The sequence below is a fragment of the Pogona vitticeps genome, chromosome 5, assembly GCF_051106095.1.
Source record: "Pogona vitticeps strain Pit_001003342236 chromosome 5, PviZW2.1, whole genome shotgun sequence".
NCBI lineage: Eukaryota > Metazoa > Chordata > Lepidosauria > Squamata > Agamidae > Pogona > Pogona vitticeps.
This window is the reverse complement of record NC_135787.1, coordinates 1,773,595-1,798,937: the sequence shown is the minus strand read 5'-3', so window position 1 is coordinate 1,798,937 and position 25,343 is coordinate 1,773,595. Positions and strand designations below refer to the sequence as shown.

The 25,343-nt window shown below is 48.1% G+C and overlaps 1 protein-coding gene across 3 annotated transcripts in view; it reads left to right on the top strand.

Annotated features, from left to right (window-relative positions):
• The window catches only part of ZNF638 (zinc finger protein 638), a 50,990-nt gene extending 39,607 nt beyond the window's left edge, over window positions 1–11,383 (top strand). For 2 of the 3 annotated variants that reach the window (XM_073002186.2, XM_078394418.1), the window contains exons 20-25: window positions 317–370; window positions 2,477–3,641; window positions 5,434–5,718; window positions 8,780–8,872; window positions 10,371–10,489; window positions 11,090–11,383. In XM_073002186.2, the coding sequence (XP_072858287.2) occupies window positions 317–370; window positions 2,477–3,641; window positions 5,434–5,718; window positions 8,780–8,872; window positions 10,371–10,489; window positions 11,090–11,167 (1,794 nt within the window). In that variant the 3' untranslated portion in view covers window positions 11,168–11,383. The remainder of the gene's footprint in view (window positions 1–316; window positions 371–2,476; window positions 3,642–5,433; window positions 5,719–8,779; window positions 8,873–10,370; window positions 10,490–11,089) is intronic. The other variant, XM_020795163.3, reaches the window with a different exon arrangement.
• Window positions 11,384–25,343: the final 13,960 nt, after the last annotated feature.

The following is a 25,343-nucleotide window of genomic DNA, read 5'->3' as shown; positions in this document are numbered from 1 at the left end:
AAGGTCACCTCTTCATGGTACAGTTCTGAATGGGCAACTGTTCTTTCTTTCTCTTGCTGTCGCTATCTCCTTTGTCGTGAGGGGATGCTTCCGGTGTTGAATCCTGACTCGTGCACATACTGGCTGTTGCAAAGAAATAAGTTACTTGTGCTGTTTTTGAGAGCATTTGGCACCTGGACTTTTAGGCATGATTTGTGTCGACTTGGCTTGTGTAGAATATAATAAATTTCACTTCAGTTTCTAGGGGGCAGTAATGCATTATTGTCTTTTGAAGACTTTAGATTTAATTCTCCCTTTTTCCCCCCCAAAAATTTAGGTATCTACTGGAAGAAGTAGTAGGCGTGTTAGAAGCAGCGCAAAAACGGAAGAGGTAAGGAGTCATCTTAAAAGATGATTCAGCATTCTTCCTTGTTACGAGTTTTTATTCATTTTCAATAAGGGTTGGGGTTGGAGATGGGGGAATAAGGCAGGGATGAGTAAGGATGGGGAAAGGGTAAAATTCCAGAGAGCGAAAGAGTATTCTTACATCCACTTACTTAGTTATGCTGAACAAGGAAATCACACAAGTAAACAATATAACACATTTTCCAGAATATGTATCGTTACTACTGTCTCCATTCCTTTGGACTCTTGAAGATGATTTAGCATTCTGACTGTTTTCAGGAGCAACTGATGTTTCTCCAAGGCTTCCCCACCAAAGAAACCTTCTGAGGCTACTGCTTCTTGGAAGCTCACCTTCAGGAATATGGATCTTCTACATAACTCCACCACCCTTACTATTCTTTCTGTTATTTTTGAACAATTGGTATCCTTCAGTTGCTGTATTCCAGTCATGGGAGTCCACCTACCAAGTTTCAATTATCTCTATTAATTTGTTATTTACCCTCCTGAACTAAGATTTCCAGTTCTTCTTGTTTGTTTCCCAGGCTCCTGGCATTCTTGTATAGACACGAGTTTGCGGCCTGCTTTATTTCCTATATTTTTTTGAAGATTGTTATTGGGCTGCGTCAGAGGTGCTCGGTCTGTTCCTCTTTTTGTACATAAGCCTTCACCTCTCTTTACCCCTGAGCTTGTGTCTCCCCCCGCCTTCCAATTGAGTTTAAAGCCCTCCTGATAAAGTTCTTCTGCCTGTGGCCAGGCAGGCACATTCTTAGCTCTTGTGAGGTGCAACCCATTCCTTGCCAGCAGTCCATCTTCCTCAAAGCATTGCCTTTGGTCCCCAAAATCTAAATCCCTCACGCCGGCACCAGCTTTGTAGTTGAACCGTTTCCCATTTCCATTCTGTTCCTCTTCTGAGTCCTGGTAGGAGGGATGAGAAGCGTACCTGGGCCCCAAAGTCCTTAAATTTTCTTCCCAGAGTTTCAAAGTCTGATACGGTTTCTGTATAGTTCCTCTTGGCTGTGTCATTTGTTCCCAAATGGATGAGAAGAAAGAGATGTGTATCTGTGGGATTTACTTATTTATTTAGAATATTTTCAGCCCGCCTTTCTCCTCGAAAGGGCCCATTTAATGAATGACGGCAGTCTGGTTGCATCTCTGGTTGGTCCTCCAGGGAGGCAGCCTACCTGATGGGTCCATGGCTCTTCCTGACATTCTTTTCAGTTTTCAATCCCATGCACTAGGAAGCCTCCTCCTCCTCCAGTTACTCTTTTCTTCCTCTGTTTTGTAGGGCGTGGTTTCTGAGACTGCTTGGCTGAGTCTCTCATGTCCTCCTGTGAGAGCTCCCTATACTCTATTTCTTTCTCCGCATGCTGTCTGCCAGACTCTTCCAGAGTCTAAAAGTGGTTTTGCAGTTCCACTGGGGAAGAGTGTCTTCTCCTTCTTTGGCTCCTAACAGTAACTCTTTTCCATGGTGCTTCCTCCCCCTATGCTTCTTCTCCCTTCAACTTTTTGGGCTGTTCTTCTGCCTCTCGTGCCTCCTTTAATTCTCTTGAGAGTTCTGCTTACGTGCTGTTCATCTTCTCTTATAGCCTAAAGCCTGGCCAATGGCTGCTCCAGTTCTTTTCATTTTTTCTTCTAGCAGTGCTGCAAGTGTAAACTTTGTAGTTCTCAGGCACAAACGTTGAGTTGGCCAGGGTGAAAAGAAGAACTGCTGCCGTCAGGAATAATGGCTATTAGAAAAAGGCTGTTGGAAGGAGGAGTCTTCCTCATTTTGATTTTTTCGGGAGAGACAGCATGGGAACCACTACCATAGTTGTAAAATTCCTGAGGCCTTCACCAGTGACTGTGGCAGGATTCTCAATCTGACAACATCTGGGAGGCCATGAGTGTCTCATACCAGTGAAAAAGGGTAGTGTCTTTGCTTCTGCATGGATTCAGTTGCAAGATATTTGATGGGTGTACTTTTTGCCATTTTTGTAACCCCGATAATTTGCCGTCTCCTTCTGTAGCTTTCTTGATCTGAGCTTCACATTGCCAGTCACCTGCTTTTTGACAACTTTATTAAAAGCCTGCGTTTTTCTCTTTCGTTTTGTAGGAAGAAGAGCTTTCTCCATTTAACTTGGATGAGTTTGTTACGATGGACGAAGTTGTAGATGAAGCAGATTCTCCCTCTCCATCCAGAAGGAATCCTGTGAGGGGCAAAAGGAAGGACCCCCCAAGAAAAAATCTTCCTTACGAACCCAGCTCTAAAAGGAAGAAGGGGAAGGTCTCTGCGGCACATGCTGCCAAGAGCGAGACCTCCTTCGTCACGCTGGACGAGATTGGAGAAGATGAGGACGGGGTGGCCCAGGTGGAACTCGCAAGCTTGGAAGCCATACCAGATCCCCAGGTGCTGGTCACGGTGGATGAAGTGAATGATGAGGAAGAGCTGATGGAGGATGTCATCAAAGATCCACAGTCCCTCGTGACTCTGGATGAGATCTCCGAACAGGAGGAACCGGCTGTGCCACCTGACTCTGCGAAAGATGCCTTTGCTTTGGGAGACCAGGAGCCAGACCTTAAAGCAGAGCCTTTAGTCACTGTGGATGAAATCGGAGAAATTGAAGAGCTGCCTTTAGACGAGCCCTCTCCTTTCAAGGACAAAGAGGATGCAAAGCCCCAGGAATGCGAGAAGCAGATAGCGGAAGACCCTGGAGACGTCTTCGCTTCCCAGATGCCAGACGACCCTAGTGCTCTGGTCACCGTGGATGAGATCCACGAGGATAGTGATGACCAGCCCTTAGTGACTTTGGATGAAGTGACAGAAGATGATGAAGATTTCCTGGAAGACTTCAATCGCCTGAAAGAGGAGCTTAATTTTGTTACCGTTGATGAAGTTGGCAGTGGAGAGGAGGAGGAAAAAAAAGATGACATTTCTGCCAGCCCAGTTGTAGAAGAGCCTGTTACCAAAATAGCACAGAAAGAAGAGACCACCGTTTCAGTTGCTGAAGAGGAGGCTGAACCGTCTTCTGAATTGGAGGAAATTGGAATTTGTGCTGATAACCCAAAAGAAGAGAGCGTGAGCATTAGGGACGAACTCGGTGAAGGACACGTGGGGGCTGAGGCTGAGACAGAGGGCCCTGAAAAAGAGGGTTGCGCAGCAGAGGCAGGCAGGCAGGAAGATGACCTAGAAGTTAAAGAGAAGGAAGAAGGAGGAGAAGATGTAGAGGGCTCAGGCGAGACCATTGAAGCACACCCCGGTCGTGAGCAGCTCTTGACAGGTAGGAACTGAATTAGTCTTAGTGGGTCAAACATTCAAGGAGGCAGATGCTGCCTTGGCAAACCTGTAAATATGCACGTGGTCTTCCACTCAGATAACAAGAACCGGAGGGAAGTTCAGAAACCTGGTAAGATTAAACCTACATTGCACATGGGAAGAGAAATAACTGTGTGAAGTATGTTATAGTTACCTACATCAGTGAAGGAGCTTGCTCTTTCTGGTTTGCATTGGCCTCTGATTCTGGAAATATGGAAGAGCGTATAGCTGGCACTGAGCACAGACTCTAGTGGCAGAAATGATTTGTAAGCTGTATGTTCTTTGAGAGCCTGCATTGCTCTCCTCAGCTTTCTAGGTAAATGCAGAGTGCCAGTCGGAGCCCGTCAGTAGCCCTTGTTCCCATTTAGCTTGTTCCCAGCATGCTCCAGGACTGACTTCATTCTGCTTGTGGTCTCAGATTCCCCTGTAATGGCGATTAACAGTTGTATTAGCGGCAGGTTTAGGCATGTAGTGTAGTCTGTAAGTGCTGTAGTTTTCCCCCTCATAACCTTCCTTCCTTCCTGTCTAGATTTATAGGTCAGGTCATACCTAATTGTTCTCAGCCTGGGCATATTTGTTCGTTCTATTTGTTTGTAACGTTTCCGGGTGGCTTGCATAAACCAGTTAAGACAAGACAGTCCCCGCCCTAAGCTTGAGATTAAGGAAAATCAGTGACACACAGGAAAGGTGGATGGAGGGAGGGTAAAAAGAAATCAAGAAAACCCAGGCATGAGTTTTTAATTGTGCACGTTTTCTTGTGCCTGCTGGGTGAGAGTTGGTCAAAAAGACAGGGCCTGTTGGAGCCGAGTTAACAGGAAGAGATGGTGGCCCTGCTTTTCTTCTTTCCCTCTTTCGGCAAAATGCCTGCTTAGACCGCAGCGTAAAGCTTGGTTAGGCATTTAGGTGCCAAGCAGATTTGTGCTTTGGTTGGAATATTGGCCCAAAATAGGACAGATGAGAGCCAGGTTCAAATCACTCCTCCACCATGGAGTTGGTCGGTAACCTTTGGCCAATCATATTCTCTCAGTCTAACCTCCAATTGGTACAGTTGTCATGAAGACAGCAGAGGTGGTCAGAAATGGTGTGGCCCTTTGATAAAGGATACACATAAATGTAAAGCAGCTGGTGTCCTTGCTCTGTCAGTCAAAAGCAAAGCCTGGGGATAGACAGCAGGCGACCGCTGTCTCATGGGCAGCTTTCTCCAAGCCGGGAGGTCGGAAGACGCTTTCCCTGGTTTGCTAAGAAAGGTCCTTTTAATAGGAGGCGCTAAGGATTGCATCAAGTGTATTGGGCATGGGCTTGTGCCTCTTGAGTTGTGGTCCTACTCTTGTGTCTGAGCAGAAGCTTCCGGAAGTCCTAGGCTAGGTCAAGGTTCTTCTTCGTGGCCTTATCCACTTACTCCAGAGTCCCTGTCCCTGTGTTGTGTTTGTTTTGTTTTTCCTCTGCTTTAATGGATGGGTGGGAACAACAGCCCTTGAACTTTCTGGCAGCAGAACGGGCAGTGGCCTAAAGGTAGTTCTCAGCTATCAGCAGCTTCCATTTTCTTGGAGAAATTGGAAGAAGGTGTGATGTCAGAAGAGTCGGAAGGGAAGGTTGTAGTTCAATACCTGCTCTTCTGCATTGAGTAAGAAATGGAGCCTCTTCCATTTGATACCAGATCCTACCTTACCCTCACCGTGCAGTAAGAAATGCAAAGTGGGTTCTGGTGTCCCGATGCAAGAGAGCAACTGAGCCATCTGAGATTTTGTTGAAAACAGAGCCAAGGACCTGTGAAGAGAGCGCTGAGGCCAAAGCCACTGAAATGGAAGCCGAGGAAGCCTCCGAATCCCCTTGTGAGGAGAAGGAACCAGGGGCTGACCTGCTGCTGCTTTCCGCAGACCTGGATGCTTCCGCAGGGGGCGTGGAGACGGCAGGAGCTGAGGAACGGAATGCTGCAGGAAGTGAACTGCCTCCCAAGAGCCCTGGGCAGCCTCCCGAGGAGAATTTGAAGAGCTGCAGTGAGGCAGCGACACCTTCACAGCCCTCTGAAAAACCCAAAAAAGGTAAGACACCTGCGCTAGAGAAGTACAAGTTGGACTCTTGGCTGGCCTCCCCACCCCATTTGTTTGTAATGGCTTCCACCCTAACAGCGACTTGCAATGGCTTCTCCCAGAGCTCTCCATCCCCTGGAACTCGCTGTAACGTAATGGCCAAGAGCCTGGGCTGTGCCTCCAGAGTTCCCTGGCGTTGACTCTTGCATCTGCTGTGGTCTCAGGCGGTGGCTCTCGGCTCTCAGCTGGAGTCTCCCCTGTCTTTAGTCTTGAGAGTTAAGGGTTGGGATGATTGTGCCAATTAGGCAGAGTATATGAAACGGTTCAAGCACTTGAGAGCATTGTGCAGGTGATAGTGATGATGATTGCTGATATCATGATACTGCAGGCTCTTGCCTTTATTATGTTTATATCATGTAAAGTGGTCCTCAAGATAGATAATAGTGTAATATATAGATAAAAAACACACACACATTAAGTGTATTGGATAGTAGCCTTAAATTCTAGATAAGTCTGGTTTTCCATTTCAGAATGACTTGTCTATCCTGACAGTGTTAAGAAATTACTGAATATGTTTTCCACCTGTATTTCTTTGGGAAATTAAAAAAAATAAACAATGTGGCCCAGTCCAGCATTGCATTCCCATGAGTGATAAACATAACTTGTTTATTGAAAAAAGTACCAAAAAAATCCTGAACAAGCTTCTGTAGTCTAGAGATGACAGTGCTGGAGTGTAATGCCACCCTCCACACACACACACACACACACACCATATCCTGACAGAAAACATAGTAGAATAGATTCATTAAGGTGGGAATGCATCAATCACTCCCTGGCATTGCATGATGTAGAAGTAAGAACACCCGTAGTTCTGTATCTATTTTCCCAGACAACTGATGCAAAATGCGCCCAGAAGGTGCATATCACAGAGGAATCTGGGCACGGTTTCCTCTAAATGTTTTCAGAGAGCAGGACTCTTAATTCCCCTCGCTTCTTTTAGGTTACTATGCTTTTAATTAACACCTGTCCTTTCCAGTAATTTGTCCACTTATGTGTAAGCTTTCTCACATACCTGAAAGGCAAATGCCATGTCTTACAGTTTTCTTTCAATAATATGGGTCCTTGTTTTAGCATTTTTCATTGCAATTTCTCCGTTCTAAGAATAACATCTCCCCCTGCTGCTATAATTGGTTAACATTGCTAAATCTATATAATTCAAATATAATCTCTATTCAGCACTATAATTTCAAGTTGGAATGTATACTGAGGATATAGAACCTATCCTCAGTATACATTCCAACTTGAAATTATAGTGCTGAATGGAGATGGAATGTAACATTACTTAGGTGTAGGACAGAGAATGCTGCTGAGTATCCCCTGACTAAAATGCCCTTTGAAACCACAGTCATGTTTCTCAGATTTGCAAGTTTATCAGTTAGAGCCTCAGGTCACTGTTAGTACATAATAACAGTTTCTCCTAGCAGTACCTCTGCCATCCATATGAAAACCGGCTGGCAAATCACTGAAAGTGTTATTCTAACTCCACTGTGCTGTACCCAGGCTTCCATTCCATTTAGGAAAAATCTCTGAAGATTCCAGAAACAGCAGGGCACTGAAGGTTAGTCAGCACCTTGCACCTTTCAGAGGAGCCAGCAGGAACCCCCAGCTCCCCATGTGTCCTAGTGAGTCTTCTGCTTTGGCATTCAGCTCCCAGTCAGAAGGAAATCAGCACACCCCTCGTATTTCTTTTTTTCAGGAATGACAGCGGGGTGGACTGCTGTGTGGGTGGAGCTGGCTTCCCTGGGAGGTTCACGGCAGGGCATCAGGACAGCTTCTGAGGGGCAGAGGAGGAGCGCGCTCTTTCTTGTACAGCGGTAGTGCGTGTGTGCAAACTGTGTCTCTGAGAGAGTGTGGTGACCACAACCATGGCAGATTCCATGCAGCATGGACTGAGGGGCCTTATATATGCGAGTGAGCACTTTGGCTCACACTGCCTCCAGCCTTGACCTGAAGACTTTGGTGGATCTCCCATCCTGTATGTCAGTGGACCAATAAGGCCGTTGCCTCCTTTTCATTGACATAATGTCTGTGTATAGTCAGCATGCAGTTGCCCATTACAGGGCACCATTGTTGCTAATGTTATTGGTGTTAGGTACTGATAATGTTACAATTCTGAGGAGATGAATACTGAAGCAAAATGATTGCTCAGGTGGGCAGAAGGTAGATTTAGAGCTACTGGTTGATACTCAAGTGATTTGAAGTGGTTCAGTTTGTGCTACTTAGCTGTTTTTGCAGTAGGTCTATGCGACTTCCACATGATTTTAGCAATAAGAAAATTACCTCCTACTCTAAATTACAGTGGTACCTCGACTTACGAACGTCTCCACTTACGCATATTTCGAGTTACGAATGGCTCTGTTGGCAAAATGTTGCTTCGACTTGCGAACAGAGCTTCGATTTACAAATGAAAAAAACCTTTCCTGCCCCTTTTTGGACCTAAGTTCAACTTAGGTCAAAAGAAGAAGAAAATTCTCTCCCTAGTGGTAGAGTACGGATTAACCATCTTTGCATTAGTTCCTGTGGGAACTAATGCCTCTACTTGCGAACAGTGCCTCGACATAAGAACGAAAAACAGCCGGAACGGATTAGATGGTTTTCAATGCATTCCTATGGGAAATTTTGCCTCGACTTACAAACTTTTTGACGTACGAACGCCATTCCAATACGGATTAAGTTCGTAAGTCGAGGTACCACTGTATACTACTGGGGTGCTCATTAAATTTGAAGGTACAGGCTACCTCTGTTTACGAATTTAATGCATTCTCCAGGACATTTTGTAATGCGAAAAATTTGCAAACCAAAACAGGGTTTCCCATAGGAATGCATGCACTGAGGGGGGCAGTCCCTGGGGTCCCTTCCTTCTCTGCAATTCTGTGACTCTTAAAATCCAGTTTGAGGGTCTTGGAGGTTGTGATAAAAGCAGAATAGATCCCAAGAGGCTTAATCTGTCTTATATTTCTTAGATTAGATTCAAAGATATGCACTAATATCTAATAAAATAAAAATTATTCAGTAGATACGACTGAGTCAGAAGGTGAAGGGCCAGAGTCCAAACGGAAGAAAATCGATTCTGCAGAGAAAGGCGAGACCCCAAGCTCCCTGAAAGGTAAAACCGGAGAGCCCTCCTTCATTGTATGGTCTTCCTAACAGACTGGTTTCTGTCCTAGGCTTTGTGTTCAAGTCTTTACTGGTTCAGCTAAGGAAATGGGACAGGGGTGAACTGTCACCATCTTTGGCAGGGCGGGGGGGGGGGCTGCCTGAGTGTGAAGTTGGCATTGTTGTTTAACTAATTCTGCAGGTTTTGTCTTAAGCACAAGGTACCCTGTGGATACAGCCTGCGGATTTTTAATGTTGGCTTCCAGAGGTTTTGTTGAAAAGATTGATTAAGAGGGGAGTAATTTACTCTCAACCAATGCTTTTGTCTCCCTTTCTCTTTCTGGCAGCTAGATTGAAGGCAGTAATAAGAGCATTTTGTGACCGGCAATATCTTGTTTGTTTGCTTGTTTCATTTATAGGCAGGCTTTCTCCTAGTAAAAGATGGCTCACAATATTAAAAATAATAGAATTTAGAACCTGATAAGTTAAACATTGGAAAAATAATTAAACTATACACTAATTAAAGAACAATTGAATAATTAAAAGCAAGTAAATATTAAAAACTACCTTAACTTTAAAAAGGCATTCAGGGACACAATCATGATTGTTAAAATTCTGCCTGAAAAGATGGGTTTTCCGCTATTGGCGGAAAGATAATCTTGTTACCGTGAGAATTCCGATTTGCATGGGAATTCTCAATGGGAGACGCAGCTTCTAATCCCAAGGGTGATCTTCGGCCAGTCAGCCACACATTCTCTTCCTCGACCGGCCTCCTGAACTATTCTGAGGATCCACTGGGGAGGAAGAGGGCCTCATTAAAGGAAAGGCAAGGTGGAAGTGCGAGAAATGAAGAGATATAAGAGATGGTGGGGGGGCAGTTGCAGAGTGAGGAGACGTATTCTGCAAGGTGTGCGCTTTTGATGGGGTGAGTGGGGGAGGTGTCAGCCTTTCAGCAGACATTTGTCCATACAAGATTGGGGAGGCTCTTGTTTTTGGACAGGGTCTTGTTTTTGGACAGGGGAGGGGGGGCTGCATTACAGTAGCAGGGGGAGTTGAGGGCAGTGGGTGGAGTCAGCACAAATGGAGCAGGGGCCCATTTTTAATTGCCTGTCAATCTAAACATTTTTCCACCAACCTGGTGCCTGCCACTCAGGAGGAAACTCCAGTGAAAGTTCTCCAGGCCTTGAAATGGCACCTGACCTTTTCTCTCTGTTCAGGAATTCCCCATCTGCCTGTAGGCAGATGGGGAACTTATCCAGCCCCATTCTGTTATGTCTTTTGCATCTGTTTTACTTTACCATCTTTGCTTTCTTTAGCACAACAGAGGGAAGGCAAACTGTCAGGAAGCTGAGATGGCAGTGGATATAGGAATGGGGAGGCTGAGCTTCCCAGAAGATGTTTTCCTTCTTGAAAACCTAAGAGCTGTTATCTAGGCAGATAACAGGGTGAAATTGTCTTGGCTGTGTACAAGCAGTTGTTCATTGATGTTTGTCTCCTTTCATTTTAAGATTTAGACTTCCTTGTTCCAAGGGCTGGCTATTTCTGTCAGATCTGCTCCTCCTTCTGTGTGGATGAAGCATCAATGAAAACCCACTGTCAGTCTGAGCTCCACAAGCAAAATATGGAGGTAGTGTTGCTTCTCTCCCCCTTGGAACCTTAAAGAACAAGAACCGGGATTCTTGAAACAGTGTTAATGTTCCCCTTTTCTGGCAATTTTGTGCAGGAAAATAGCTCCCGTGCAGTGAATGGACTGTAAAAATTGAAATTTCTTCCGGAACATAGTGTCACAAGAGGGCCTATTTAAGTATTCCATTTTCGTGCCATATATCAGTCTGTTCTCTATATTATATTGGGCAGAGAATGAAATTTACTGTACTCGAAATATTCCTCAGTGCTGTGCCCGTTTGTACATGCCCGTTGGCTTTCGTCAGATGTGAGTTCTGTCTGAAGAGACAGGGAGAGACTCCCCTCTTTCCCAAGCCTTTTTTTAAAGCCAGCCAGGCTTTGTTTTCATAATTGAAGCAAATGTAGAAAGTTTGCTACTTATTTGCATCGGGTGACCAGGAAGCTGCCCTGGTGAAAAGGAGAAACTCTGTCCCTGAAATAGTAGAATAAATGCAGCCCAAAATAATAATAATAATTAAAAAAGTCTTCCTATCTCTGCACATCTCTGAGAAGGTTGTTAGTTTGCCACATGTACTTCAAAAGCTTCTGTGTCTTTCTGCAGAAATTTATGGTCAAGAATGCAGCACAAGAAGAACAGAAGGGAGTGAAAGAAGGTGGTGAAGAAGAGAGTTCAGCATGATGCCAGAATGTGAAGCGCCTCTGCAGATTTTACTAAGGGTCCAGTCAGTTCTTTGTATTATGCTTTTGCTATCCTTTTGTTTCTTTGCAGATGTTTGTGTTGTATGCACTTCTGTTAACTGTAGATCAAAAATGGTGCAAAGAATGCAGTTGTTTTTTGTTGCTCTTTGCAATTGTGCGGGAAGTATTTTGAATAAATGTTCTTATTGTATAGTCAGCAGATCTGTAGACGGTCATTTTTATCGTGTTGATTGTTTTACTTTGCAGAAAAGCTGGCTTTTGTGTTCTTTACAGCCTTTTGTTTTGACTCCCCTGTTTTTTTTTGGGGGGGGGGTTACAGCGACCTAGGCAGATGATTAATACTTGCTATTACAGTGTTGACCTCTTATTTTTGAAGGAGAGTATTTTACATTCTGCTGAGTGGAGAGGTTGCTGACCTTTGACTGTTTCTGGAAAGCCATTTTAACCTGTTGCAAGAAAGGAAAACTCTTGGGACGCTTTGAAAATATTCCTTTGCTGGTGAGAAGGCAGCATCCAAAAGGCAGCCTGTAAGGATGACGTGCCAGGAATTTCGATCTACAAGCAGTGGCCCTTGGCTCCACAGCCCATTACCCTGCCTTAGTTCAAGCCAGAGCCAGCTCTCTGAATTTTTCTCTTGTCTTGTTTTTTAATTCAGCAAATCATCTACAAAACTTAAAAAATCCTTTTTTGACCACATGATTAGGAGAACTAAACAGATTGCAAAAAAGCTGAATGAGTTGTTTTCACCAGTCTTTGTCACTAATGGTGGCGTGGGGTGCAGGCCCCTCTCTGAACTGGTATTTTCTAGAAGGGGAAAAAAAATGAAGAACCAAGAAAATTGTGATGTGCCTAAGAGAACATTCTGTCCCTCGTTAACAAATTGCAAACCAACCCACCCCCAGGTCCAGATGGTATTCATGCAAGGGTTTTTAAAGGGCCCAAATGGGAAACTGCTGGTTTTCTAATAGATAACATGCCCCTACCATCATCCACCTTTGAATGAAAAGACTTGGAACGTGGCTGATGTAACACCAGTTCTTCTTCGTGGACTCTGTGAAATCACACTAATGGGTTAATCTGCGCTTGCGCAGAAGGCCTCGGAACATTCTAGAGCTTAAAGTAACACTTTTGGCTCCGCCCCCCCAGGACCTCATGGTCCGCCCGCCCTAACAGCCATTCAGTTCCATTTTTTCCGCTGCTGCAGTTAGGTCTCCTAGCTAGAGCTCCGTGAAATATTGGAAAGATCTGGAAGATTCCTGAGATTTGGCTCCGCTTTTCATGCTTCAAGGGAAGTACTTTACTTCATATTATTATTAGGGGAGTTTTTGGACTGTGTCTGAGGGTTTTCCCTCGCTCCCCTACCCCTTTTTCCCCCCCTATTTCTTGGACTGTTTCTTTCCCGCCTTTTTTCTTTTATGGCCTCCAAGGCACCCTCTTCACCTAAAGTTACTTTTAAAAGCTGTGCCGCCTGTTCTAAAAAGATCCCTTCCACAGACGGACATCGTTATTGTTTGTTTTGTCTTGGGGAGTCCCATATCCCCCAGACTTGTCGCCATTGTGAACGTTTTACCCGGCAAGGCCTGAGACTTAGAGAGCAACGTCTTCGGGCAGCGCTCTGGGAAAAATCCCTCTCCGCGCCTGCTATGGCGGCGTCATCCGCGCCTGCAGATTCAGCTCCTGCACCTGGCCCTAAAACTAGGGCTAATGGCAAGCCAACTACGTCTACCAAGAAGGCTTCCAAGAAACCCAAGCCTCCTAAGAGCCAGGCCACGGCCGCCATTCCTCCCCCACCGTCTCCTGCGGCCACTCCTCAACTCCAACCGTCGCCCTCCCTGCCTGCTCTTACTCCGCAATCTCCTATTGAGATTCACTCCCAGGCGTCGTCGGCAGCCTCTTCTCCACCATCCTTGCCACCGCCAACCGATACGCCGGATATACCCTTCTTCCCATCTCCTAGGAAGAAGAGAGCCAAGACTAAGCATTTGGAAACAGCCTCTGGAGATTCCCGGTCTCCGAGCCCCTCGGGACCGAAGGTCTCCCCCCACGGGGCTCGACATTCTCGCCCCAAGAAGCCTAAGAGGCAGGAGGCTATGGAGGACAAAACCGCTCCGCTCAAACTTTCCAAGAGCTATTTAAGAAAATGGCGGAAGCAGATGCAAAAGCTCTATGACCCGCGGCTTCTTTACAGCCTCGCTACGCGGAGTTCCTCATCCGACTCCTCGTCCTCCTCGTCGGTTTCCTCCGATTCTTCGGTACCGTCGGTACCGCCGCCCCGCGATACCGACAGGGGCAGACGGCGACACGTCCAGTCGGTACCGTCCCTTCACGATATCGGAGCGAAAGGGTCTAGATCGGTACCGGGAGGACCTTCCTCCCTACGGAAGACAGAGCAACGGACCAATGCCGAGGGCTGCGTACCGCCCCCACCTCCGATACCGACCGGTATCCCACGTCGTACCACTACCGATACCGGAGTCGGTACCGCGCCACTCGGTACCGACGCGGTGCCACCTAAACCGAAGCGTCCTCGCGACTCGGTACCGGCGAAACCGCGCAAGAAGAAACGACGCCACGTTTCCTCTGACTCCGACTCCTTTCAATTGGATCTCCTCGATACCGATACCGATCCCGATACCGGGCACGGTACAGGACACGGTACCGGACACGGTACCGATACCGGACCGAGGGGCAAGAAACGCTCTAAACGAAGAGGCAAATCGATACCGGCCCCCGTTTTTCCCATGCCGGAACTCCCATTCCCCCCGTCCCTCCCTTCTGATCATCCCGAAGACTCCTCCTCCGAATGCTCATTTTCGGATACATCGGCTCCTAATGATAACACTCCGGACTCTGCCATCATTGATAAGAACCCGGTTTCTCCTGCGGCCGATTTTCCTAGCTATTCTCAACTAATACATAGAATAGCCTCCGCTTTGGAACTCCCTGTCGAACGTCCGCCGGAAACGGTCCCCGACAAGGTATACGGCGATATCGATGAGGATCAGAACCTACCCATGCGCCTAGCGTTCATCCCTTCGCTACTGCGAACCCTAAAGCAACCTTGGGACAAACCTTGCTCTACCCCTCAAATGTCCAGACGGGTTGAGAACCTATACCGGATTCAGGGATCTGAACTGGACTTCCTCGTGAAACATCCCGCCCCCAATTCCCTTATTGTGGACGTCGCCCAGTCTAAGTTTCGGCCTGCATCAGCCACACCCCCCAATAACAAGGATGGGAGGAAAATGGACATATTTGGTCGGCGTTCATATGCCTTCTCATCTCTAATTGTGAGAGCTGCTAACTATGTCGCCGCTATGGCGGCTTACCACCAACACTTATGGGACTTGGCTTTACCATCCTTACAAGCTGCACCTGATGAGCTACAACCGAGAGGTCTCTCTCTTCATCAGGAGGCATCACAACTCATTCATCAGGAACGGGTCACGGTTCGTCATATTTTGGATGCTGCATCCCGTAATCTAATGACGGGTATTGCCATGAGGCGGCAGGCGTGGCTTAAGTCTGCGGCCATTCCTGCAGACTCCAAGGCCCGTATCCTTGACCTCCCCTTTGACGGTTCGGGTCTTTTTGATCCCAAGACGGATGAGATCCTGAAGGGTCTCCATGAAGCGAAAAAGGCTGCCAGATCCTATGCTGCTCAACCGTTCTACAAACAACGCTACCCATGGAAGCGTCCATCTTTCTCCCCGGCTATGCAGCCAGGGAGATCCTATCCCTACAAGCAGAGGTATTCTCCTTCTTCCGGCTACACCACTAGACATGACCAACGACACAAGACACGTGCTCCCTTCAAAAAGGTCGACCGTAAGAATAAACAGGGCCTTTGACTGCTCTACAGCCATTTCCTCTCCTTCCTGCGCCACCCGCTTGTCTCCCTTCCTCTCCAGTTGGCTTACCATCACTTCGGACAAGTGGGTCCTTTCTATCATCGCTCGCGGTTACGCGATAGAATTTTTGGAGACGCCTCCTCCCCGTCTAGTTCTTACCCCCCCATCCGACCCTCTAAAGCAAGAAGTAACCACCCTGCTACAAAAGCATGCAATAACCAGGGTGTTTCCAAATCCTGCCAATCCTGGTTTTTTCTCCAGATATTTTCTGGTGACAAAGCGGGACGACTCTTTCCGTCCTATTTTGGACCTCAGGCGCCTCAACAAATTCATTGCCTATCGCCGTTTCCGGATGGTAACCTTGGAGAGGATCCTGCCCCTCTTGCGACAGGGCGACTGGTTCGTCGTCATAGACCTCAGCGACGCCTATTTCCACATAAATATCAGGCACGACCATCGTCGTTTCCTGCGTTTCTCGCTGGGGTCAAGATGTTACGAATTCTCCGCTCTGCCTTTTGGACTTTCCACCGCGCCCAGAGTCTTTACGAAGTGTATGGCCCCGGTGGCGGCTTTCCTGAGAACAAGGGGCATAGCCGTCTTTCCATACATCGACGACTGGCTACTGGTTGCACACTCCAGGCTTCAGGCGGAGCGTCACACCCTTACAGTGCTTCGCCTCCTCAAAACTCTCGGACTGCAGGTGAACTACAAGAAGTCCGTCCTTGTTCCCTCGCCTGTTGCCTCCTACATAGGCGCTACTCTCGATGCTCGGACCGGCCGAGCATTCCTGCCTTTAGAAAGAGCGCGGAAGATGGCTGTTCTCATCGAGAAATTCCGCCCTCTCCATCATGTCACCGCTCACACTGCGCAGAGGCTACTGGGCCTTATGGCCTCCACCACTTCGGTCATCCCTCATGCGAGACTGAAGCTTCGTTCGCTGCAAGTGTGGCTCCTGTCCCTCTTCAATCCCCTCTGGGACTTCCCCAAAAAGAGACTCTTGGTGTCCAAGGAGTTGTCAGAGCAGCTGAAGTGGTGGCTCAACCCGGGCAATCTGTTCATGGGACGCCCTTTTGCTCCCATTGCCCTACAAACTCGCATCACGACGGATGCCAGCGACATCGGCTGGGGTGCCCATTGTTGCGGTCTGCAGGTCCACGACCGATGGTCTCCAAAGGAGCTTGCTCTCCACATCAACAATCGGGAACTTCTCGCCATCTTCAAGGCCTGCCGGGCGTTCCTCCCCATCATCAGGGGCACAGCCCTTCAGGTTGTTTCGGACAACACGACGGCTGTCGCGTATGTCAACAAACAGGGCGGTACCCACTCTTTCTCCCTCCTGTATCTTGCTGTCCAGCTATGGGAGTGGTGTCTCCAACATCATGTCTTTCCATCCGCTGTATACATTTCCACTCACGACAACATACTTGCGGATCGGCTCAGCAGGACTGCTGTTACCATGCACGAATGGGTGCTGGACCATACGGTGTTCCTAACACTCTGCGAGCGATGGGGAACTCCCGTGGTGGATGTCTTCGCCACTCACCTCAACACCAAATGCCCCACCTTCTTCTCCAGGGGCGGTCACGGCCCGAATTCGCACGGCGATGCTCTGATGGTGGCGTGGAGCAACCGCCTTCTCTACATGTTTCCACCATTTCCTCTCCTACTGAGAACACTGGTGAAAGTTTGCGACGACAATGCGAATGCCATTCTGATTGCTCCATTTTGGCCGCGCCAACCGTGGTTCGCGAGGCTCATCTCGAGGGCGACGGAGTACGTCAGGCTACCTTACCTTCCGCATCTGCTGACCCAGAACGAAGGGACAACTTACCACCCGGACGTGCAGTCACTCCACCTCACCGCCTGGAGGATAGTCCCACGGTAGCTCACGTCCTCTCCCATTGTCGTAAGCCGTCCACTGACACCCTATACGGGAGCAAGTGGAAGGCTTTCCTGAAGTTCACCGCTTCTCATCAACTGCCCGCGTCGCCCACCACGCTCCATACTGTGTTACAGTTTCTGGCTTACCTTTTCCAGATGAACCTGTCTCATTCCACCCTGAAGGTGTACCTTTCCGCCATCATAGCCCATCAACCGCCAGAGACGGACAGTGCCCTGTTATTTAGACACGCGAAGATCAAACGTTTTCTTCGAGGGGTTGTACGCCTTCGTCCACCTACAATTAATCCTATTCCTCAGTGGTCTCTCCATACGGTCTTAAACTGCCTCTCAAAACCACCATTTGAGCCGCTCGCTACGGTTTCTGAACGCCTCCTTACCCTTAAAGTGGTTTTCTTGGTAGCTATTACGTCAGCCAGAAGGGCCTCTGAATTGGCTGCCCTGAGGACCGACCCACCTTTCTTGCAATTTTTCCGGGACAAGGTGGTCTTGTACCCTGACGTGTCTTTTCTGCCCAAAGTCACCACGGATTTTCATGTCAAGCAGCCTATAGTCCTGCCAACCTTCTTTCCCCAACCTTCTTCTCCGGTTGAGAAATCCCTCCATCTCCTCGACGTTCGTCGGGCGTTAGCCTTCTACGTTCAAAGGACTTCCTCGTTCCGTCTCTCCAAGCGCCTGTTTGTCTCTTACCAGCAACCCCATAGGGGTCGGGAAGTGTCTCCGCAAACTGTATCCAGATGGATAGTTCAGGTCATCCGTCTGGCCTATGAACTGGCTAAGAAGCCTCTACCGGCATCTGTTCACGCCCATTCTACTAGGGCTGTTGCGGCCTCTACAGCCTTTCTCCGTGGAGTCCCACTACAGGATGTTTGTAAAGCCGCCACGTGGTCCACGCCTTCCACGTTCGCATCCCACTACAGACTCGACCTGCGAGCCAAGGAGGATGCGAGGTTTGGCCGGGCTGTCCTGTCGGCTGTGCTGCCGTGACGTTTCCCTCCTCCTTCCAGAGGTAAGCTTGCTAGTCACCCATTAGTGTGATTTCACAGAGTCCACGAAGAAGAAAAAGAGGTTACTTACCTGTAACTTTGGTTCTTCGAGTGGTACTCTGAATTCACACGGCCCGCCCGTCCTCCCCACTTTCCGTCACGGCTGTCTCGCCTTTAGAGCAGCAGCGGAATTTGGGGAACTGAATGGCTGTTAGGGCGGGCGGACCATGAGGTCCTGGGGGGGCGGAGCCAAAAGTGTTACTTTAAGCTCTAGAATGTTCCGAGGCCTTCTGCGCAAGCGCAGATTAACCCATTAGTGTGAATTCACAGAGTACCACTCGAAGAACCAAAGTTACAGGTAAGTAACCTCTTTTTTTGACAAAAAGACCCAAGAGGGTCCAGAAAATTCCAGGCTACGTAACTGAAGGATGGGTGGAAAGCATTTCTAAAGATACCGATTGCCCCACCTACCAAGGCAAGTCACGCTGAAAAAGAATCATCACAGCAATTTGTGTAGAAGGAGTCATTCGGTAGATGTTTGCTTCTTACGGATTGAAAACTGATTGAAGAACAAAAGTGAGAATAACTATTCGTTTCTTAACCTGAAGAGATACGACGGCTCTCAGGAATATTTGGGAGTGTGCTTTCTACCCTAAGGGATGATCGGCAGGGTGGTGACATTTGCTGGTGGTACCCAGTTGTTTAGGGTGGGGAGAAAAAAAAGGAGTTACAAAGAATTTGCATCCCATAAACTGTGGTATAGCAGCTTTTGAACTGGGTGAAACTATTACCTAGCTACTTTTACAGAATCCTTAACCTTTCCCTGATGGTACAAACATTTTCATGACTTGTTCAACTCATGTGGCACCTTTTCCTGAAGTGTACAGTGACTAAGAGCACAATGGGAGGATAACATCCCATTAAGATGTTGAGCCCTTTTACAAATCAACTGTTCTTCAGCTTTTATACTCTCCATTGAATGAAGGGCAGGGAATGCGCACCTTCTCAATAATCTCCTTTCTCAGCCTCCCTCTTAGATGGGTCTCCCTCTGCCCGGCCTTTATTCCCTGTGGGGTTGAAGGACTCGCGTTGGACTTGAACTTGCTGACAGTGTCCTCCACTGCTGCAAATGAGATCTTTGTTTTAAACTCAGAGTTGATGATATGAAGCAGGGGTGTCAAACTCAAATTCATCGGGGGCCACATCAGCAGTTTGGTCCCCATCAAAGGGCCGGTTGTATCTGTAGGGCGCCCTTATGGGGGGAGAGAGGGCTGTGCAGTGGGGTTGCGCCCGGCGCGCTGAGCGGCTCCTTGCGTTGGACGGGTGGGCGCTGTTGATTGGCAGGCGCTTGACAGTGATGGGCAGGAGCCCTTCCATGGAAGCCGAGGGAGGGTGGGGGCGGCCAATCTGGCGGGGGAGGGTCCCTCTCTCCGCGGCAAATCAGGAGCGGGCGGGAGATGCGCGCCAAGGGAGGAGGAGGAGGACGTCCGGGGTTTTCCCTTGTTCTCTCTCTCTCTCTGTGTCTCTCTCTCTTCCCCCCCTCAAGTCATCATCCTCCTCCCCCTCCCACTCCCCCACTCCCCTCACGCCTCCCGCCCTTTCCCGCCCGCCCTCGACCACTTGAGGCAACGCAGCCCGAGCGCCGAGGCGCAGTCCTGCCTCACAGCGCCTCCGCGCAGCGCCCGCGCCGGGCGGCTCCGCCTGCGCTTGTGAGGGGGGGAGAAAAAAAAAGCCCCGAGAGAGAGAAAGGCGAGGGGCGACGGGAGAAGACGAGGGGCGGCGTGGGGGGCGAAGCGAGAAGGAGGCGAGCCCCCTTGCTTGCTTTCGCTCCGGGGATTTGGAGCCAAGGGTGGCGGTGGCGAGGGCACCCGGGAGGGACGAGCGGGGGGGGGGACCCGTGGTCCGTCGCCTCAGCGCTCTGTGGGCGAGCAGGTCTCCTCAGGGACGCCTCAGCCCGACGGGAGGGCGAGGCGGAGGGCAGCGCCCGGACGCCTCTCCGGCCTCCTTCAGCCGTGCTTCTGCCCCCCCGCCTCAACTCGGCCGCCCCCATGTTCCAGCTGCCCCTCCTCAACTTCAGCCCTCAGCAGGTGGCCGGGTTGTGTGAGACCCTGGAGGAGAGCGGCGACGTGGAGCGCCTTAGGCGCTTCCTGTGGTCGCTGCCGGTGGCCCTGTCCCCATCAAAGGGCCGGTTGTATCTGTAAGGCTGGCGGCGGCTCTGCGGGCCATCAGACGAGGTCTGGCGGGCCGGATTTGGCCCGCGGGCCTTGTGTTTGACACCCCTGATATAAAGGCAGGAGACTGCCTTGTACTTCAGTCTGAATGAGTCTGGTGTTGTCTCAACCCAGTAAATCCCGAGAAGCAACGTATTTAGAAGGAAACATCTGCCATAAAATGTTCCATGGTGGAAAGCTGCAGGTGCCTGTGTGTTGCTTTCCAAGATGGTTGCAAGGGCAAGAAAGACTTTCCAGTGAGGGTTCTGCTGCATTCGGTAATATTTTTCTTCCAATCCCTCTCATATGTCCATCTTCGGAGAGGGTGCTTTTGTCTTGCTGGCCCCAAATGGCAGGATTCAGATGCAGCTTCAGGACCAGATGTCCTGCTGAAACTGCTGGCAACACCGAGGTCTTGGGCTCCTTTTTGGAACCTGTCAGGGTCTCTCATCATCCACCCATCGTGCATCAGCAAGTGTAATAGTGTTAAAAATTGCCCTGTGCATTTTCAGCTAGACCCTTTTCCCCAGAGCCTTCAGGAACGACCCATCCTCTTCAATAGGATCACGCTACATGCACATCTCTTGATGTCTTAAGCAAATCATGGGGGTTGGGATCGATAACTCCCATCTTTACATGCACAAAGAATTCTGCAGCGTTGCAGCCATGCACATTGCCGCTTGCTGTTTTGTGTAATGGGCTGGTCACCTATTGGGCAAAGATTCTTTCCTTCCCTCGCACAGACACTTGGCATTGGGAAATTGCCCCAAGCGAAGACTGTTTGTGGATGAATAAAACCGACACCGAAGAACATTTGTTGGGGAGAGGGCGCCTTCTCAAGGCCTCTGATAGAGCAGACGAGGAGCCAGTCCCACTGGTATGTGTGCTGCTTTAACCTGGCTTCATGCCCGATGGACTTGGCCATGGATTCTCACCCACTTAGGATGAGTTCACATGCACCATCTTCGGGGAAATGTTTTGTGCTGCCTGTTTGCTGTCACTACTGCTAAAGTGAGAAGTCTTCAAAGGGGATAGAAGAACACTGAGTTATACCAAATTTAGCTGGCAAAATTCACCACCAGTCATTTTCAGGATGGCAAAAACTAGCAAGGCTTTGGAGAATTCAAAAAAGGCAGTTCCAGGTGTTGTTTAGCCCTTTTGTCGTGTCTGACTCTTCATGACCCCCATGGACCAGAACACACCAGGGCCTCCTCTCTTCCACTGCCTCCCGGAGTTGGGGCAAACTCATGTTGGTAGCTTCGCTGACACTGTCCATCCATCTCGTCCTCTGTCTTCCCCTTCTCTTACCCTCACACTTTCCCAACATCAGGGTCTTCTCCAGGGAGTCTTCTCTTCTCATGAGATGGCCAAAGTATTGGAGCCTCAGCTTCAGGATCTGTCCTTCCAGGGAGCACTCAGTATTGATTTCCTTCAGAACGGATAGGTTTGTTCTCCTTGCAGTCCAGGGGACTCTCAAGAGTCTCCTCCAGCACCACAATTCAAAAGCATCCATTCTTTGGCGGTCAGCCTTCTTTATGTTCCAGGTAGTGTCCAACAAAATGCTGGTGTGGTTCAAGATAAATCGTGTCAGGCCTCAATGAACGGTGAGTGCCCAGGAAAGAGTTTTTGGAGTGGCTGCTTGAAAGTGCAACATGTGCATGTGAGGGCAGTAAAGAAGGCAGCATTTTGTGCAAGACGGTAATTAGGAAATGGAGAGAAAATAAAATAGCCTGCATAATAGTGGGTTGTAACTGCAATGGAGAGAGTTGTTTAGTTGTTAAGTTGTGTCTGACTCTTCGTGACCCAATGGACCAGAGCACACCAGGCCCTCCTGTCTTCCACTGCCTCCCGGAGTTGGGTCAAATTCATGTTGGTCGCTTCAGTGACAAATAAGAGAGAGTACAGTGGTGCCTTGCTTGATGATGATAACCCATTCCGTTCAAATCGCTGTTAAGCGAAATCGTCAAGCGAAAGAAAAAAAAAACCATTGAAATGCATTGAAAACCAGTCAATGTGTTCAAATGGGCGAAATACCTCATCGTGCAGCAAAGATCCTCCATAGGCATGCCATTTTTCTGATGCCTGTAAAGCGAAGAATCCATCCTGAACACAGTGGGGAAACATTTTGCACAGGGGATCCATTTTGAAAACCCGACAATCAGCTGTTTTTGTTTGCTAAGCGAAAAATCGGTTCCCGAAGCAGGGAACTGATAGTCGCCAAGCGGATTTTCCCATTTAAACATTGTAAAGCGGATTCGTTGTGGAGCGGGGTAATCATCAAGCGGGGCACCACTGTACATATGTGCTAAATCCCTTGTTGTTCTGGACTTTGGTGGCCTGGATCCTATGAGACACCTGAAAAGAATTCAGAAGCTCTGTACGATGTCTTGCCTGTCATCTAGAGCAAAACCCAAAGAGCTAATTTCCCCTCTATGATTTGTATAAGATATCTCTAGGGTCCCAGCAACACATTCACAAATGCACATACAGCAAGCACAGAAGGACCGTCCAGTTGTTGAGAAAAATGCCGCCTGGCAGATTTCTGTCATGACAATTTTTGGGACATTCGTTTATAATTTTTCTGCACTATATTTGAAGAAGTTTATTTATAAAATAGTGGAATTGTGGGAGGAGCCTCTAAGGCCATCGAGTCCAACCTCCTGCTCAAGGCAGGAATCCAAATCTAAATTTCTCTTGAATGCCTCGATTTTTGGAGCGCTCACCACCTCCTGTGGCCATTGGTTCCACTGTCGTACTGCTCTAACAATTGGGAAGTTTTTCCTGATATTCAACTGAATGCTGACTTCCTGTCACTTGAGCCCATTATTAGATGTCCTGCACTCAGGGAGGATCAAGAACAAATCCTGACCCTCCTCTGTAGAACAGCTTTATCATATCAACCCTATGTCTTCTTTTCTCAAGGCTAAACATGGCCAGTTCCTCCGTTCTTCCCTCCTAGGGCTTGGTTTTCAATCCCCTAATCATCCTCATTGCCCTCCTCTGAATTTGCTTCCAGTTTGTTGACATCCTTCTTAAAAGGTGGTGTCCAGAACCGGACGCAGAACTCAAGATGAAGCCTAACCAGTGCCAAATAGAGGGGAAGTAACTCATGGGATCTGGAAACTATACTTCTGTTAATGCAGCTTGAAATAGCATTTGCCTTTTTTGTAGCCACATCACACTGTTGGCTCATATTCAGCTTTTCATCTACAACAACTCACAGAAGCTTGCTCTGAAAGTTTGATTTTTAGTGGTCCAAATAAAGGTGTCATCTCTTCTATATTTGTGTTCTGTAAAGGACCACACAACTCTCTCTCTCGCTCTCTCTTTTTAAACTTTTGAGGATACCTAGAAAAGCTACCCCAACACCACTGAGGATCCTACATGGACTCATCATGGACTTTAGATGTCAGTCAAGCTCGACTGCAGCCAAGAACAACATCTACTTGTGAAACTCACCAGGTGACATAATAATTTGAAATTAATTTGGCTTTGGCACTTTAATACCTGGCAACAAAAATTTATCTCGCCTTAGGCTGGGGACAGTTAAGTGTCTGCGTAACCTTTCTTTCCCCCCTCTGCCTCCCTAGCCAAATAGGAAATATGATTTCCAAAATTGCCAATATAGTGGGGAGGATTTTTCTGCATTATACTTGAAGAATGGAATTTATTCACAAAAGCTTGCAGTGACTGCTTAATTTTCAGTAATCTAAATAAAGTTATCATTTCTACTTTTGTGTGGTGTAAAGGAGCACAACTCTCTCTGTTGTTATGTTTTGGAACCATCTAGTGAGTGCTTTCAATTCTTAAATAAAGCAGCAATCATCCTAATTTTGAGCACTGCACACTTCTGCTATTTAGTTGAGGGAGAAGCCTTAGGAAGACACATGGCTGAGGTTACAAAAAGGTGACACCTCTGTACTGTGCAAAGAGCAGACCAAGGTTTTCTTTATTTTCATAATACCAGAACCCATTAATTCTCAGAGTAAAACATCATGATAGGCTTCTGAGTGACAAATACAGAGCCAGATTCTTGCCTCTCTATCCCAGTAGCAATCTGTTGGGCTACCTAAATCTCCCGGCTTGTGCCTGAACGAGGCTAGACCTCCATGGTTTTGGAAGAAAACGAACAACAGTGGAATCGGAGAAAGGCTGCAGTACTGTAAATTATCCCCCACCCCTCTGCTTCTTATCAGAACAGGGATTGGCAGCTTGTGGGCATCAAGGTATTTTTGGACTGCAGCTTCCCTCAGCTCTAGCTAGCAGTGCTGGTGGTTGAGAGATGATGGCGTTTTTAGTCCCAGCAACACTTGGGAGTTCAATGTACTGTACTTGCAAAGGCTTTCACGGCCAGATCTGATGGTTGTTGTGGGTTTTTCAGGCTCTTTGACCGTGTTCTGAAGGTTGTTCTTCCTAACGTTTTGCAGTCTCTGTGGTCGGCATCTTCAGAGGACAGGAGTCAGAACCCTGCCTGTGTTCTGTCCGTCTGAAGATGCCGACCACAGAGATGGGCAAAACGTTCACAACAAAGAGCCAAAAAGCCCAGAAAACCCACAACAACCATCGCTGGGAGCTCCCTTCATATGAGAGCCTCCACAAGGGGTGTTTGTCCAATACGTCTAAGAAAGATAAAGAGGCATACATGGAGTGGCTGAATGAATTTTGATACCCATTTCAGAACTGACTGCAATTATAATATCACAAAAACCTAGAATCTTTTTTTAAGATATGTCATCCATAACATTTACAAGATTAGGGGAGAAGCAAAATCTGGCAAGAAGCAATGGCCCTTTGGGAAGGGAGCTTCAGATTTCTTGGACTACAGATCCCATCATTTTCCATCCTGGGAGTAGTACCTGATAAAGACGCCTTACAGGCACATACGTTTCTCTCACCTGGGAGAAAAGGCATCGACTGGGAGGCCTTCATGCTGCGCGAAGGACGAGCCACTCAAGCTTCCTGTCGCTGCCCCGGTGCTTAACTAAGAGCTTCAAAAGGCTGGCGGTGTTGTGAAACCCCCCCACCCACACACACACACTTAGACGTAAGCCCTCCCTGAACCCCACAGCACACTTTGCTTTTCAATATTATTTTAAATCTGCCCCACCTGGCCTTGGATCACATTTGTTAACGTATTCTGAACGTATGTACAGTTTGCTTTGCCCTTTGAGCCTGTCCTGGCTAAACAGAGGGGTCCAATGCAACTTAGG